At 47.4% G+C, this 17,959-nt stretch overlaps 1 protein-coding gene across 2 annotated transcripts in view; it reads left to right on the forward strand.

The window, feature by feature from the left end:
* Positions 1-17,959, forward strand: part of LOC124043402 (RNA polymerase II subunit A C-terminal domain phosphatase-like) — a 128,114-nt gene that overhangs the window by 16,082 nt on the left and 94,073 nt on the right. The window contains exons 9-13 of one of the 2 annotated variants that reach the window (XR_006840307.1): positions 2,199-2,340; positions 2,446-2,655; positions 7,219-7,381; positions 8,619-8,732; positions 12,596-12,785. Coding sequence is in view for 1 of the 2 variants with exons in the window: in XM_046361983.1 (XP_046217939.1) it covers positions 2,199-2,340; positions 2,446-2,655; positions 7,219-7,381 (515 nt within the window). In the remaining variant the exon portion in view is untranslated. Of the gene's footprint in view, positions 1-2,198; positions 2,341-2,445; positions 2,656-7,218; positions 7,382-8,618; positions 8,733-12,595; positions 12,786-17,959 lie in introns of those variants that run through there. The other variant, XM_046361983.1, reaches the window with a different exon arrangement.

The raw sequence follows: 17,959 nt of genomic DNA on the forward strand, positions 1-17,959 counted from the left end.
GTGGACAAAGCCACAGGGGACAGTATGTCAGCAGTGAGATTAAGAGCCTTCCCATGGTTGTTTCTCTCCATCATGCTGACATGCGGCTGATCAATACCTGTCTGTCTGAATAGCCTACATGTCTGTCTCTGCTGGAGAGGGGACATCTGACTCACCACTCGGGTAGCGCTGGGAGGCAGGCGGGGCTGGGAGGAGTGCTCTGGAGCAGCCAGCCGAGAGCACGCACAGCATGAACAGAAAAGCACTGCTGGTGGCCTATGGGAAATGGTTTCTTTTGTAGTGATTTAAAGAGAGAAGATTGGGGGGGGTCGGGCTCACTTGAGATGACAATGTCTTATAGTGATTGTCTTGACGGTCCCATGTCCCTAGAGTTGAAAATGTGTGATAGCAGTGCAGCAATGGCAGCTTTCTGTGTTCTCACTGTTTCTTACATCCCTCCATCCCATTCATTTTCCCCATAGGGATATTCCCATATGACAATGTCATTATACAACACGTAATTGCTCTCTGACAGTGCCTTCAGAGTATTCACCCCTTTTACTTTCCCCAAGTTTTGTTGTCATAGCCTGAATTGAATTGTTTCACTCATCTACACACAATAACCCATAATGTCAAAGTGGAGTTGTTTTAAAAATGAAAAGCTGAAATGTCTTGAGTCAATAAGTATTCAACCCCTTTGTCACTACAAAGATACAGGCGTCCTTCCTAAATCAGTTGCCAGAGAGGAAGGAAACTACTCGGGGATTTCACCATGAGGCCAATAGTGATTTTAAAACGGTGTTCAATGGCTGTGATATGAGAACTGAGGATGGATCAACAACATTGAAGTTACTCCACAATACTAACCTAAATGGCAGAGTGAAACGAAGAAAGCCTGTACAAAATATTCCAAAACATTCATCCTGTTTGCAACAAGGCACTTTTCTATACTGCAACAAAAACAAAATGGATACAAAGCATTATGTTTGGAGCGTCTGCTTTCCAACAGACACTGTGAGATGAATTCACCTTTCAGCAGGACAATAACCTAAAACACAAGGCCAAATCTACACTGAAGTTGCTTACCAAGAAGACATTGGATGTTCCTGAGTGGCCAAGTTAAACTTCTCAAACAACATTTCAAATGTATTAGGGTTTCATTTTTTTTAAAGCAATTTATACAGGCAATTCTGATATGTCGCAAAGTTCTGTTGACCTGAACATTCTGGAAATGTCTGATGGATAGCTGTCTGTCTGACTGGCAATGCTGAAATTTGAGATGACTGAAAATAAAATAAAAATGTATATTTTTTAATATATATATAATTTTTTAAATTTACATTTTCAGTCATCTTTCAGCATTGCCAGTCAGATCATATTCAGAGGATTTGTTTGTCTGGCTGTTGTTGCTATGCAGTCTCAGGGCTGACCTCTTCTTGTTCTGGATCCCTGAGTTATAGCTAGCTACAGTCAGAACAGAACAAGCTTGTTTCAGTTTCAGATGCACCAGATACATTTGGGGAGAAAACATGGCCAAAAAGGAAAGGCTGTTAATGTGCAGAGCAAGGTCAGTACTTGTTGCCGTGAGATGGGCTAACCTTGTGTTAATGAGGTACGGTGTTCTGATGAGGTACACTGCTGCTCTTAGATGCAGTTCTCCTTGTCTGTGTGTCAGACATCAATGGTCCCAATTCAAATGGAAATTGCTGCTCCCAGCCCTCTTCTGAACTGATGTAATGACAAAATAAAACAGAAGCTGATTGTCAATGGAACCTAATGGTTTGGTGAAAAATGAAATGCTTCAGGATAATTGCTAATTGCCTTTGAATGTATGATAGAGGCTACAGCCCAAAATCTGGTTTTAACAATAAAATCAACTTCCATTGTCATCTGAGAGTTGCTGGATATTTCTCTCTTCAGTTTGCTCTCTCTGGATTGAATCCCAGAGCTGGCAAGGTAAAAATCTGTCGTTCTACCCCTGAGTAAGGCAGATAACCCACTGTTCCCCGGGCGCCGAAGACGTGGATGTTAATTATGGCAACCCCCCCGCACCTCTCTGATTCAGAGGGGTTGGGTTAAATGCATTGTGTTACAACTGACTAGGTCTCCCCCTTTTATTTATGCAGCTTGGTTGTTAAGAGGGGTACCTAACGACAGACAGTATCGATTCCTCTTCTTGATTTGTTGATTGATCCTAGCTCTCCCTGTCTCTCTCCCAGGTACAGAGAAGGTGCGTCAGGCCCAAGGCTGTAAACGCCTCCATGTGGTGAATCCTGACTGGCTGTGGGGATGTCTGGAGCGCTGGGAAAGGGTGGATGAATCACTGTATCCACTGAAGGAGGACTACACCAAGACCCAACGGTGTGTACACACACACACACACACACACACACACACACACACACACACACACACACACACACACACTTGCCCATTTTATCTGATGGTGTTTCTCTCTGTCTTTAGGAGCAACAGCCCAGCCACGTTCCCTGACCACCAAGGGTCCTTCCAGAACCCCCCGGCCCCCCTCCACCTCCCCCCTCCAGCTGCCCCTGAGGTGCGGACGTACGACCCGGTCACGGGGAAGCTGATTCGCCGCGGGCTTCAGGCCTCCAAACCACCATCTTACCTTCAGGCCTCCATGTTTGCTGCCCACGGTGACCAGACATCCCTGAGGTACTGACTTGGCTATTCAGCCTTGTTCTCAACTGTGCATGACGTGTACTTTTTTGTCTTTGTAACAAAGTACACGCATAACATAACAGATATGTCCACTTCTGTGGTACTCCTTCAGATGTATTGATATCTGGGATAGATGGTTGGCTTTTCAGTGCTTCTAAGTACCTGGTAAGCAGCTCCTCTTAAGTCCTCTTGCCCCCCTCCCCTCATACCTAGATGAGCAGGGACACCTGGTCTCGTACCAGTTAGAACATTCTGGAACGCAGCTTGTGTCTATCCTGTCTGCTCTGATGGCTGCTATAGGGCGGCAGATAGCCTAGCAGTTAAGAGTGAATACCTGAGCCGACTAGGTGAAAAATCTGTCGACATCCACTTGAACAAGGCATTTAACCCTAATTGCTCCTGTAAGTTGCTCTGGATAAGAGCATCTGCTAAATGACTGAAATGGAAATGTATTGCCTCACCTTTTAGTAGACACTGGCCCTGTAGACCAGAAGAGCACTGAAAACCCTGGCAATGCTTACAGCTGTTAACATAGAGAGCAGCATCTGGCCTGTTAATCCTATTTCTATTTGGAGGCCGGAGACCACCTGTCTGTCTAGCAGCAGAGCAGCAGGCGTTTACGCTGTTAGGCAGCTCCCAGACCGACCTGGCCACGCTCCCTCGGAGCTCTGACCCAGTCATTTTAGAGCTGTGTTGAAAGTGAGAATATATTGTCTGCTAGAGGGTGAAGTGCCTGTTCAGCACTTACGACTCTGGAGATGCATGTTTATTTCTATATCTAATGCCCTGGTCTGAGGGGCCTATATGCTGTGTGCGGCCTTTACCTTCTTGTGCCAAATTGGATTTTCTCCTAAAATCCATCTATACATGAATCTCAGGCTCGAAATCAAAATGTGAGCATCGTAAAGTCAGGTGGGCGTTGGCAGCTTTGGGATTGTTCTCCTGGAATTAAATGATTAGCCAATTTGCTGCTGGAATTTCTGCCTGTTCACTCTGCTCTACAGCTAGATGTTAATGTTAATGTTGGAATGTAGGAGATAAAAAAAAACCCGCTGGGGCTTTGATGAATGTGACAGGAAACTGCTCGTAAGTCAGCAAGCAGCTACAAGAAGTTGTAGTTGTATTAACTGAGTTCTACTTCCCAGTCCAACGTGAAGGGTTTATTACTTGCGGTGTTTGCACGCATTTCTGTGTTCAAGAGTGTAGGTAGCTGCTTTAGTTTCTTTACTCAACACCTCAATTGCCAGGTACAAAAAGGGTTAACATCCTAGGCTTGGTGTTGATGCTTTCCTTTTGAGCTGGCTCAAAATGTTTCCTCTGTCTGGCATCTGTTTTCCGGACGGTCTCTGCCAGTGGCTCCATAGCTTTCTGCTTTCAGCCAGATACTATTGTGTGTATATATATATATGTATATGTATATGTATATGTATGTATGTATATATATGTATATATATATATGTATATATGTATATGTATATATGTATATGTATATGTATATATATGTATATGTATATGTATATATATATATATATATATATGTATATATATGTATATATATATATGTGGACACCCCATCAAATGAATGGATGTTGCTGACGGGTGTATAAATCGAGCACACAGCCATGCAATCATGACACACATTGTCAGTAGTAGAATGGCCTTACAGAAGAGCTGAGTGACGTTCAACGTGGCACTGTCATAGGATGCCACCTTTCCAACAAGTCAGTTTGTCAAATGTGTGCCCTGATAGAGCTGCCCCGGTCAACTGTAAGTGCTTTTGTTGTGAAGTGGAAACGTCTACGAGCAACAACGACTCAGCCACGAAGTAGTAGGCCACACAAGCTCACAGAACGGGCCGCCGAGTTCTGAACCCTGTGCCATGAAGAAATTGTCTGTCCTCGGTTGCAGCACTCACTACAGAGTTCCAAACTGCCTCTGGAAACAACGCCAGGACAACAGTTGTTCTTCGGGAGCTTCATGAAATGGGTTTCCATGGCCAAGCAGCCACACACAAACCTAAGATCATCATGCGCAATGCCAAGCTTTGGCTGGAGTGGTGTAAAGCTCTCCGCCATTGGACTCTGGAGCAGTGGACACACGTTCTCTGGAGTGTTGAATCATGCCTCATCTGGCAGTTCGACGGATGAATCTTGGTTTGGCGGATGCCAGGTAAAAGCTACCTGCCCAACTGCATAGTGCCAACTGTAAAGTTTGTTGGAGGAAGACTAATGGTCTGGGTCTGTTTTTCATGTTTCGGGTTAGGTCTCTTTGTTCCAGTGAAGGGAAATCTTAACGCTACAGCATACAATGACATTCTGTGCATTCACATTCTGTGCTTCCAACTTTGTGGCAACAGTTTGGGGAAGGCCCTTTCCTGTTTCAGCATGACAATGCCCCCTCTGCACAAAGCGAGGTCCATACAGAAAGGGTTTGTCAAGATCGGTGTGGCAGAACTTGACTGGCCTGCACAGAGCCCTGACCTAAACCCCATCAAACACCTTTGGGCTGAATTGGAACATCGACTGCGAGCCAGACCGCATCGCCCAACATTAGTGCCCGACCTCACTAATGTTCTCATGGCAAGTCCCAGCAGCAATGTCCAACATCTAGTGGAAAGTCTTCCCAGAAGAGTAGAGGCTGTTATAGCACCAAAGGGGGGACCGACTCTATATGAATGCCCATGATTTTAGAATGAGATGTTCAATGAGCAAGTGTTCGCATACTTTTGGTCATGTAGTGTATGTCATGTTATTAACATCACAATGACGCTTCGCAGCAGAGCATGGTGCTGTATTATGCATGCTGAGCCACACGGAGGAATAGGTTTGGTCATACACACACACACACACACACAGTGAGGCAGAAAGCTGAGTTTTAGAATGGAATCATCACATGAAGCTCCTCACCAAATTGGAGACCGCCAGGAGGAAGTGCTCCCGCCTGCAGTGCGTCCTGGGTGATGTGGAGTGTCATTCACCTCCTTAATCTCTCAATACTTACCTTCTCAGTTTCTGAGAAACATTCCTCTCTACATCACCACTCAGTCCCCAGCCAGTCTCACTTGTTTATCCTCAGCTAGATACACCCATGTTCTCAATGAGGTCCTCCAACATGATAGATGTGAGATGTGCCAGTCTTCCCAAAGAGCGATTTATTTTTTTAAAGCCCGACTGATGTTTCTTTTGGGGTCGGATTCCTATTTTTACGGGGTACTTAAACTTACGGATATCTGCCGATACGATGTTTTACTGCAGGGAAATTAAAAAGCGTACTTTTTCCACACCGTATCTCCTAAATTGCCATTCAAAAGTGCAATTGTCCAGTAGCTATGCTTCAAATGTTGATTTCACACATTGTGACAATAATGACACATCATGAGAATGGCCACTAGTGTTGAGAGCCGCATGAGTGCCTTTTTTCATCCTAGTTTATTTGTTATTGGTCGGGCTCTAATTATTTTCCCCGCCCCACCTTGGCTCCACACACACACAACCTCAGCTTGGCTGTCCTAAGATGTCCTATAGCCTAAACATTTAGCAAAACATGTTCTCTAAGCCTCGCTTCTCAGGAGCTCCTTGTAGCTTATTCAAGGACAGGCCGCTTCTGGGTTCTCCTTTATCTGTAAAATGCTATACAGTAGCAAATACCAGCCATTGGGAGAAGTGGCTGTGATTTCCAAACGTTCCTCACAATGTGATTGGCCAGGAGGAGCTTGCTGAAATAGACCAATCAGGTTCATCAATGAAGGGCAATATTATTATTTTGAGTAGACTTCATTTAGAACATGTTATGAACAACAGGACATGTTATGTATCCTGCTTAGTGTAAAATGAAGGGAATATATCTGTCATTTCCTACTATCCCAGTGGATCTATCACTGGTCTGCAAACTGCTCTTTCTCCCACTGGGAAATATCTCATTTTCACCGCGTTTTTAAAAGCCCCGAAATTGCACCCCTACTCTCATCGTCTTTCCCTCCTCCCTACTAGTTCTCCCCCTCCACTCACAGATTGTGTCCTGCTACATGTCGACGTTGTCCTAGATTAAAAACGGAAAGTTTAATGGGTAGCATCTGTCTTTTTGATTATATGAATGTATAGTTTTACTGTATCCTTCCTACGTAACACCTGTCCTTGACTTTCTCCAATATCTTTGGAAACTCACACAAACTTGGAGACAAATGGAGGGGGGTAGATATATATCACCCGTTCCAGACTCTGTAATGTGTTTTTGGCCAACCACATTTCACCTGCCTTTTTAACAGGACTAAATGTCTAGTCTGGTTGTATATTAGCTCTATACTCCAGCTACCCTCTAAGGCTGTAAGCCTGAGCCTCTACTAGGAGTTCAGAACATAATGGATAAGTGTGTGTTCTGGAGGCTGAATGTAATTTTAATCACACACTGGGTGTTTGTGTGTCTCTTCGTCTTTCAGACCACCGGTGTTGAAAACGCCCCAGTTATCGCATGGGGATTCACAATGAGGTTATGGCTAATTAGGTAATAGTTGGAGATGTTTGTGTCTGGCTGATGGTTGTTTGTTTGTGGTGTGACCAGGGGGGGTCAGAAGGACCAGCAGGGGGAGACGGCGGGTCCCTCCAGTCGAGACGAGGAGCAGCCTGGACCCTCCTGCCGCCGGAGGGAACGCCAGCCCAGCATGTCAGAGACCAACCCTCTCTACACATTCTGTAAAGAAGACCTGGACAGCATGGACAAGGAGGTGAGGAATATATATATATATATACATACATACATACATGCATACATGCATACATACATAGTAACTACCACAATTTTAAAAAGGTATGTATACTGAATGAAGGACCATGAAAATACATTCTGTCATGAACACTACCTTTATTGTGTCTCACAATTCTATAGTCTCCTGACCGGGTTACAGCAGTGTGCTGGGCTCTCTGCGTTGTGTGTTATTCTGAGCTCCTCATATCTGCCATACACAGACAGAACTATACATACACACACACACACACATATCTCTCTTCAAGGAAAGGATTCTGAGAATAAAATCATTTCACATGCACACACACACACACACACATTGATTATAGTGCTGCTTTTCCTGGTACATCCACTAATGTGTGCAGGCCGTGCACCTCCAGCCTCGAAGCTAGATAATGGTGTTTAGTGACGTCTGATGGCTGCTAATGTGTCGGGACAGACTCCTGGGTCCTCTCCAGCAGCCTTCTCTCTTTGTCTCAGTAGGGCTGTCCAGAGTCTGCCTGCCTGGGAAAAAAACAAATCTGTCCGTTCTCTGCATGTTCAGAAAATAGAGTAATAGTAATGGCGTGTAACTCTGCCGTGGTTCGTTGGACAAAGCATGATGAAAACGAATGGCGCTTTTGGATAAATGTGGAAAATAAGGTCTGTGGTAAACACAAGGTGTAGGAGAACTTACACAATTTGTTCCTGGAATCTTCATCAGCTGATGACACTTTGTGAATTTTGAAGAGTTTATGTAATTATAAAATACACAAAGCACATCATTCATAAAGATCTGCTATTGTCTCATAGGACAGAGCATCTCCTAAGCCTGTGTTAACCTCACCCCTTATTTCTTGCGTTTATTCCAAAAGCCTATTAATTCCCCATAGAGATGCCCGAATGAACCTGGGGTAACTTATTTCCCGGGTTTTAGGACTACAAGTTGGCGCACTCTGACAATGGATAATAAAGTATTGCTCTTCCTAAGTCACGTTTCTCTACCTCTGCGTTGGTGCTTATGTTCGCTGCTCTCTGTCACTCACTGGTCTCGTGTGTTGTAAAGACTGTACTGGTTGCATTGCTAATGATTTTAAATGTATTTTTATTTAACTAGGCAAGAACAAATTCTTATTTACAATAATGGCCTACTGGGGAACAGTGGGTTAACTGCCGTATTCAGGGGCAGAACGACCATGTCAGCTCGGGGATTCGATCCAGCAACCTTTCTGTTACAGGCCCAACACTCTAACCACTAGGCTACCCACCGCCCCAAATGATGACAGCACCACAGTGTTTTAATTGATTCTCCAGAGAGCCCAACTCTCAGTCCTCCTACATTTGGCTGGCTGGTAAGAGAAGTTCCTCACACAACACGTTTTAACTGAATGGCCTGTTTAAAAACAGTCTGCTTGATGCCTCTACGTCTGTTTTTGAGGTTGAGCTGTGTGGCGTTCAGCCATGCTTATTATTGACCCACACACAGTCAGATAGAAGTCATTTGTATATAAAGGCTAGTTTTTTTATTGATCTGTTCTCATCGGTATTCTGTCCCCTTACACTGGCTGAATGCCACTAGTCATTTTGTGGACATGTGGCTTTTTAAGTTATTTGGAGAGAGACGAGGTGAAATAAATGAGAATCTGATGAATGATGGGCTGAATGAAAACAGGAGCGACGCTCATGATGGAAATCTGTGACGTTGACCTGGGTTTTATTACTGCCATACAGAATATGACTGAAGGCACTTTTGATACTCTTCTTTTATGAAGTTTCTTTCACTCTGCCCTCTCCCTCTATCCTTCACTCCACCTCTCTCCTCTCCCTCTATCCTTCACTCCACCTCTCGCTCTCTCCCTCTATCCTTCACTCCACCTCTCGCTCTCTCCCTCTATCCTTCCCTCCATCTCTCCCTCTATCCTTCACTCCATCTCTCCCTCTATCCTTCACTCCACCTCTCGCTCTCTCCCTCTATCCTTCACTCCATCTCTCCCTCTATCCTTCACTCCATCTCTCCCTCTATCCTTCACTCCATCTCTCGCTCTCTCCCTCTATCCTTCACTCCATCTCTCGCTCTCTCCCTCTATCCTTCACTCCATCTCTCCCTCTATCCTTCACTCCATCTCTCCCTCTATCCTTCACTCCATCTCTCGCTCTCTCCCTCTATCCTTCACTCCACCTCTCCCTCTATCCTTCACTCCATCTCTCGCTCTCTCCCTCTATCCTTCACTCCATCTCTCGCTCTCTCCCTCTATCCTTCACTCCACCTCTCCCTCTATCCTTCACTCCATCTCTCGCTCTCTCCCTCTATCCTTCACTCCACCTCTCGCTCTCTCCCTCTATCCTTCACTCCATCTCTCCCTCTATCCTTCACTCCACCTCTCGCTCTCTCCTCTCCTTCACTCCACCTCTCGCCTCACTCCACCTCTCGCTCTCTCCTCTCCCTCTATCCTTCACTCCACCTCTCGCTCTCTCCTCTCCCTCTATCCTTCACTCCACCTCTCGCTCTCTCCTCTCCCTCTATCCTTCACCCCACCTCTCGCTCTCTCCCCTCCCTCTATCCTTCACCCCACCTCTCGCTCTCTCCTCTCCCTCTATCCTTCACTCCACCTCTCGCTCTCTCCCTCTATCCTTCACTCCATCTCTCCCTCTATCCTTCACTCCACCTCTCGCTCTCTCCCTCTATCCTTCACTCCATCTCTCCTCTCTCTATCCTTCACTCCATCTCTCCCTCTATCCTTCACTCCATCTCTCGCTCTCTCCCTCTATCCTTCACTCCATCTCTCCCTCTATCCTTCACTCCATCTCTCCCTCTATCCTTCACTCCATCTCTCTCCCTCTATCCTTCACTCCATCTCTCGCTCTCTCCCTCTATCCTTCACTCCATCTCTCCCTCTATCCTTCACTCCATCTCTCGCTCTCTCTTCTCCATCCTTCTATCCTTCCTCCATCTCTCGCTCTCTCCCTCTATCTCCCTCTATCCTTCACTCCACCTCTCCCTCTATCCTTCCTCCCCCTCTCTCGCTCTCTCCCTCCCTCTATCCTTCACCCCACCTCTCGCTCTCTCCCCTCTATCCTTCACCCCACCTCTCGCTCTCTCCCTCCCTCTATCCTTCACCCCACCTCTCGCTCTCTCTCTCCCTCTATCCTTCACCCCACCTCTCCTCTCCTCCCTCTATCCTTCACCCCACCTCTCGCTCTCTCCCTCTCCTTCTATCCTTCACCCCTCTACCTCTCCCTCTCCTTCACCCCATCCCTTCACTCCATCCTTCACTCCATCTCTCGCTCTCCCTCTATCCTTCACTCCACCTCCATCCTCTCCATCTCTCGCTCTCTCTATCCTTCACTCCATCTCTCCCTCTATCCTTCACTCCACCTCTCGCTCTCTCCCTCTATCCTTCACTCCATCTCTCCCTCTATCCTTCACTCCACCTCTCGCTCTCTCCTCTCCCTCTATCCTTCACTCCACCTCTCGCTCTCTCCTCTCCCTCTATCCTTCACTCCACCTCTCGCTCTCTCCTCTCCCTCTATCCTTCACCCCACCTCTCGCTCTCTCCCCTCCCTCTATCCTTCACCCCACCTCTCGCTCTCTCCTCTCCCTCTATCCTTCACTCCACCTCTCGCTCTCTCCCTCTATCCTTCACTCCATCTCTCGCTCTCTCCCTCTATCCTTCACTCCATCTCTCCCTCTATCCTTCACTCCATCTCTCGCTCTCTCCCTCTATCCTTCACTCCATCTCTCGCTCTCTCCCTCTATCCTTCACTCCATCTCTCGCTCTATCCTTCACTCCATCTCTCGCTCTCTCCCTCTATCCTTCACTCCATCTCTCCCTCTATCCTTCACTCCACCTCTCCCTCTATCCTTCACTCCATCTCTCGCTCTCTCCCTCTATCCTTCACTCCATCTCTCGCTCTCTCCCTCTATCCTTCACTCCATCTCTCCCTCTATCCTTCACTCCATCTCTCGCTCTCTCCCTCTACCTCTCGCTCTCTCCTCTCCCTCTATCCTTCACTCCACCTCTCGCTCTCTCCTCTCCCTCTATCCTTCACTCCACCTCTCCCTCCCTCTCCCCCCTCCCTCTATCCTCTCTCCTCTCGCTCTCTCCTCCCTCTATCCCTTCACCCCACCTCTCGCTCTCTCCCCTCCCTCTATCCTTCACCCCACCTCTCGCTCTCTCCCCTCCCTCTATCCTTCACCCCACCTCTCGCTCTCTCCCCTCCCTCTATCCTTCACCCCACCTCTCGCTCTCTCCTCTCCCTCTATCCTTCACCCCACCTCTCGCTCTCTCCTCTCCCTCTATCCTTCACCCCACCTCTCGCTCTCTCCTCTCCCTCTATCCTTCACCCCACCTCTCGCTCTCTCCCTCTGACCTTGACAGTAGCACAGGTCAGACAGCTTGTCACGACAAATGGGTTCCAGTTATGAGTTTGAATCTGTTTCAGATATCACTGTGATTGGTCATGCTATGATTGATGAAGGGCTTGTTGTGAACCAGGAGACTGCAGAAAGGGATCATGGCTGTGTCTAGAATAGCACCCTGTTCCCTTTATTGAGTTTGCCTTTAGGTACGTCATTGAGAACACGTTCTCTTTAGCGGGGTACCTTGAGCTCTGGTCAAAAGTAGTGCACTACATAGGGAATAGGGTGCCATTTCGGACACGCATCAAGAGAGACTGTAGACATTCGCTCGGTCTGTTTATGAGTTCAACTGAAAGATGATGTTTGGCAACCCTGGTCGCCACGGGCTACGGTTCTGCACTTCTGCTGCTGCTGTGTCAGAATCTTAACATGAGAAGACCTATCTTTCTTGTCTTTGGTCTTTTTTAGTTTAGTGTTGAATGGAGTCTCGGGCTGCTCCACAAATAAAATGCCGAAGCAAAACCTAAAGCTCTTCTTACTTCTGTATTTTGGATTGGTACCCCTCTGTTTCCCAGTTCCTTTGTAATTCTCCTTTCTGAGAAGGTGCTCCGAAGGGCTGTGTGGGGATGTGGATAACTTGTTTTTTCACAATGTTGCATTACGTCCATGAACCATGAGAGGCCTTTCCATCGAAGTACAATTTGCTCCTTTCTTGCCACATGCTTTTTGCATGTACAGATATCAGGAACAACTAGATGGGTTAGGGTTAGTGGTATACTATCATCTATTTGATGATATACTATGTCCAATATCGTACCATGTTCGTTCATCTCCATGTCTCTGACGTCATTTCAGAAACCTTTTGCGAGATCTGAAAACAGCAGTTGGTGGAGGGAACCCCTGAAATATTGAAGAATTAGAGCAGTTTGCTGCTGAGAAGTGGGTCAATTGTCAGTAGAAAGGTGCACCAAGCTCATTGATGGCTACGAAAAGGCATTTGTCTGCGGTCCTCTTGGCCAAAGGCTGTGCATCGAAGTACTAGCTCCGGGGCGCCAATTTTGTCATTGACATTTGTGTCTTTTCAAAATGTTTACAATTAAACTTACGTTTACAATAAAGAAAATTGGTTCCGCAATGTTAAATCCAATAAGGTGTGGTGAATTATTTTATTTAAAAAAATGTCAACCTATTTTAGACTGAGTCCTGCAGGAGTCCCGATTTGAATATCACTCTAGTATATGCCATACAGTTAGTGTTTATAGCAGGTAAATGAGTGGTCAAAAACATCCATATATCAGTAAATCTTGTTGCCCTGTCACTGAGCTACCAGCCATTTTCATTACTGTCAGTAATCTGCCTGCATTCCTGTGTTTAAATATTAGTGGTGGCCTGGGGAAAGTCAAACTATTAATGATGAAGTCAAATCTTACCTGATTTGACTGGCCTTGATGTTGCCAGGGATGCGTGTTAGTGATCGATTACTACAGCCAAACCGAGAGGAGAGTTTTATTAAATCTGTTCTCGGCAGCATATGGCATCGGGACTGTCAGACAGGCTGAGGAATGGGCTCACTAATGTGGTGATCACTGATCTACAGGACGCTCCTACGGAAAGACGGGTACTGAGCTCCCATGGAAATGGAGGAAGAGTAATGGGTCTATCCATCTTACACCATCTATCGTTCCCGGAACATGGAAGACGGTTGAGAAGCAGGGCTTGGTTACATGTAACATACAAAACAAATGTATGTGCTAAGGATGTTCAGGTTCATTTGCAATTAATTTACTTCTGTCTGTCTGAGACAGGCTAACTCCCACGTGTGTGACTTGAGTGGAATAAAATACCCCCCCCCCACGTCAAGCATTCTGGGGCTTTTTGCTCCTTTGGCGGTCACCTAAAGGTTTTTTTCATGGTAATCGATTCCATGGCGGCATTAAAACAATTGAATGGTCATTCAAGAGGTTCAGACCTGCCGTTGATTTTTCTATTGTGACTCAAAGGCCAGTCTTATCTGCTCACAAACCTCAGTTATCACTGTAGATGGAGTGCTGTGATTTGCTGTGTGATGGACCATGAACAGGGAGGAATGTGGGTATTGTTTCCTAAAGACCAGCGGTGTTGTTGTGTAAATGTGACATTTTGGATGGTAGGACTTAAAGCTCAGAGGGCTTTAGAAGCCAAACGCCAGAATTGTAGCAGGCAGACATTCTCCCAAACCGTAGCTGCATTATACGGTATATTTTTCAGTCCCTCCAGGATTCTGCTATTGCATAATTCAATGTAAAATCAACCAATCCACAGACATTATGCGAGAGCTCGCAATTTTGACCAATCACCGCACTCTTACCGCATAAAACAGTCCAATCAAAAGGGGATTTGTAATTTTGAGCACTGTTACCGTGGGAAACCGCCCAATCAAACCACATAAGAACAAAAGGTATTTCCCCAGGTGTCAGCATGTGAAGCTGAAATTTGATGACGGGCAGAACAATGAACAGGAATCCATCTCATTTACCACATTTACATTTACATTTAAGTCATTTAGCAGACGCTCTTATCCAGAGCGACTTACAAATTGGTGCATTCACCTTATGACATCCAGTGGGACAGTCACTTAACAATAGTGCATCTAAAACTTAGGGGGGGGTGAGAGGGATTACTTATCCTATCCTAGGTATTCCTTAAAGAGGTGGGGTTTCAGGTGTCTCCGGAAGGTGGTGATTGACTCCGCTGTCCTGGCGTCGTGAGGGAGTTTGTTCCACCATTGGGGGGCCAGGGCAGCGAACAGTTTTGACTGGGCTGAGCGGGAGCTGTACTTCCTCAGTGGTAGGGAGGCGAGCAGGCCAGAGGTGGATGAACGCAGTGCCCTTGTTTGGGTGTAGGGCCTGATCAGAGCCTGGAGGTACTGAGGTGCCGTTCCCTTCACAGCTCCGTAGGCAAGCACCATGGTCTTGTAGCGGATGCAAGCTTCAACTGGAAGCCAGTGGAGAGAACGGAGGAGCGGGGTGACGTGAGAGAACTTGGGAAGGTTGAACACCAGACGGGCTGCGGCGTTCTGGATGAGTTGAAGGGTTTAATGGCACAGGCAGGGAGCCCAGCCAACAGCGAGTTGCAGTAATCCAGACGGGAGATGACAAGTGCCTGGATTAGGACCTGCGCCGCTTCCTGTGTGAGGCAGGGTTGTACTCTGCGGATGTTGTAGAGCATGAACCTACAGGAACGGGCCACCGCCTTGATGTTGGTTGAGAACGACAGGGTGTTGTCAGGATCACGCCAAGGTTCTTGGCGCTCTGGGAGGAGGACACAATGGAGTTGTCAACCGTGATGGCGAGATCATGGAACGGGCAGTCCTTCCCCGGGAGGAAGAGCAGCTCCGTCTTGCCGAGGTTCAGCTTGAGGTGGTGATCCGTCATCCACACTGATATGTCTGCCAGACATGCAGAGATGCGATCGCCACCTGGTCATCAGAAGGGGGAAAGGAGAAGATTAATTGTGTGTCGTCTGCATAGCAATGATAAGAGAGACCATGTGAGGTTATGACAGAGCCAAGTGACTTGGTGTATAGCGAGAATAGGAGAGGGCCAAGAACAGAGCCCTGGGGGACACCAGTGGTGAGAGCGCGTGGTGAGGAGACAGATTCTCGCCACGCCACCTGGTAGGAGCGACCTGTCAGGTAGGACGCAATCCAAGCGTGGGCCGCGCCGGAGATGCCCAACTCGGAGAGGGTGGAGAGGAGGATCTGATGGTTCACAGTATCGAAGGCAGCCGACAGATCTAGAAGGATGAGAGCAGAGGAGAGAGTTAGCTTTAGCAGTGCGGAGCGCCTCCGTGATACAGAGGAGAGCAGTCTCAGTTGAATGACTAGTCTTGAAACCTGACTGATTTGGATCAAGAAGGTCATTCAGAGAGAGATAGCGGGAGAGCTGGCCAAGGACGGCACGTTCAAGAGTTTTGGAGAGAAAAGAAAGAAGGGATACTGGTCTGTAATTGTTGACATCGGAGGGATCGAGTGTAGGTTTTTTCAGAAGGGGTGCAACTCTCGCTCTCTTGAAGACGGAAGGGACGTAGCCAGCGGTCAGGGATGAGTTGATGAGCGAGGTGAGGTAAGGGAGAAGGTCTCCGGAAATGGTCTGGAGAAGAGAGGGAGGGGATAGGGTCAAGCGGGCAGGTTGTTGGGCGGCCGGCCGTCACAAGACGTGAGATTTCATCTGGAGAGAGAGGGGAGAAAGAGGTCAGAGCACAGGGTAGGGCAGTGTGAGCAGAACCAGCGGTGTCGTTTGACTTAGCAAACGAGGATCGGATGTCGTCGACCTTCTTTTCAAAATGGTTGACGAAGTCATCTGCAGAGAGGGAGGGGGGGGGTGGAGGATTCAGGAGGGAGGAGAAGGTGGCAAAGAGCTTCCTAGGGTTAGAGGCAGATGCTTGGAATTTAGCGTGGTAGAAAGTGGCTTTAGCAGCAGAGACAGAGGAGGAAAATGTAGAGAGGAGGGAGTGAAAGGATGCCAGGTCCGCAGGGAGGCGAGTTTTCCTCCATTTCCGCTCGGCTGCCCGGATCCCTGTTCTGTGAGCTCGCAATGAGTCATCGAGCCACGGAGCGGGAGGGGAGGACCGAGCCGGCCTGGAGGATAGGGGACATAGAGAGTCAAGGGATGCAGAGAGGGAGGAGAGGAGGGTTGAGGAGGCAGAATCAGGAGATAGGTGGGAGAAGGTTTGAGCGGAGGGAAGAGATGATAGGATGGAAGAGGAGAGAATAGCGGGGGAGAGAGAGCGAAGGTTGGGACGGCGCGATACCATCCGAGTAGGGGCAGTGTGGGAGGTGTTGGATGAGAGCGAGCGGGAAAAGGATACAAGGCAGTGGTCGGAGACTTGGAGGGGAGTTGCAATGAGGTTAGTGGAGGAACAGCATCTAGTAAAGATGAGGTCGAGCGTATTGCCTGCCTTGTGAGTAGGGGGAAGGTGAGAGGGTGAGGTCAAAAGAGGAGAGGAGTGGAAAGAAGGAGGCAGAGAGGAATGAGTCAAAGGTAGACGTGGGGAGGTTAAAGTCGCCCAGAACTGTGAGAGGTGAGCCGTCCTCAGGAAAGGAGCTTATCAAGGCATCAAGCTCATTGATGAACTCTCCGAGGGAACCTGGAGGGCGATAAATGATAAGGATGTTAAGCTTGAAAGGGCTAGTAACTGTGACAGCATGGAATTCAAAGGAGGCGATAGACAGATGGGTAAGGGGAGAAAGAGAGAATGACCACTTGGGAGAGATGAGGATCCCGGTGCCACCACCCCGCTGACCAGACGCTCTCGGGGTGTGCGAGAACACGTGGGCGGACGAAGAGAGAGCAGTAGGAGTAGCAGTGTTGTCTGTGGTGATCCATGTTTCCGTCAGTGCCAAGAAGTCGAGGGACTGGAGGGAGGCATAGACTGAGATGAACTCTGCCTTGTTGACCGCAGATTGGCAGTTCCAGAGGCTACCGGAGACCTGGAACTCCACGTGGGTCGTGCGCGCTGGGACCACCAGAGTAGGGTGGCCGCGGCCACGCGGTGAGGAGCGTTTGTATGGTCTGTGCAGAGAGGAGAGAACAGGGATAAACAGACACATAGTTGACAGGCTACAGAAGAGGCTACGCTAATGCAAAGGAGATTGGAATGACAAGTGGACTACACGTCTCGAATGTTCAGAAAGTTAAGCTACGTAGCAAGAATCTTATTGACTAAAATGATTAAAATGATACAGTACTGCTGAAGTAGGCCAGCTGGCAGTGGGTGCGTTGTTGACACTACACTAATCAAGTCGTTCCGTTGAGTGTAATAGTTTCTGCAGTGTTGCTATTCGGGGGCTAGCTGGCTAGTTGGCTAGTTGGTATTTTTTTGTACCAACTGTTGTCACGGCTGAAGACCGTGCAAAACTATTTCCCAATGTTTTACATCAGCGATGTGTAATTTGGAAGGGGGTGGGGTCCACAAAAAATATGAACTCATCTTGAGGGGCTGCAGTGGTTCGCGGCTCTGCAATTCTACACATTTTGTCATGGATCGGAGAAGTCTTTGCAATTGTGCAACTAATTATCTGCAATTCTACACATTTTTCTATATGGAGGAGGGAGATAAATATTTGCAGTTTTTAATATGACATCTGAGTGAGATTGTCGGTAATTTAACAATGATTACTACAAATTTAGATGGTCGAGCCAGCTAATTTACCAATCCAAAATAATTTTAGTTGACATT

This window comes from Oncorhynchus gorbuscha, linkage group LG09 (assembly GCF_021184085.1).
Source record: "Oncorhynchus gorbuscha isolate QuinsamMale2020 ecotype Even-year linkage group LG09, OgorEven_v1.0, whole genome shotgun sequence".
NCBI classification, from domain to species: Eukaryota; Metazoa; Chordata; class Actinopteri; order Salmoniformes; family Salmonidae; genus Oncorhynchus; species Oncorhynchus gorbuscha.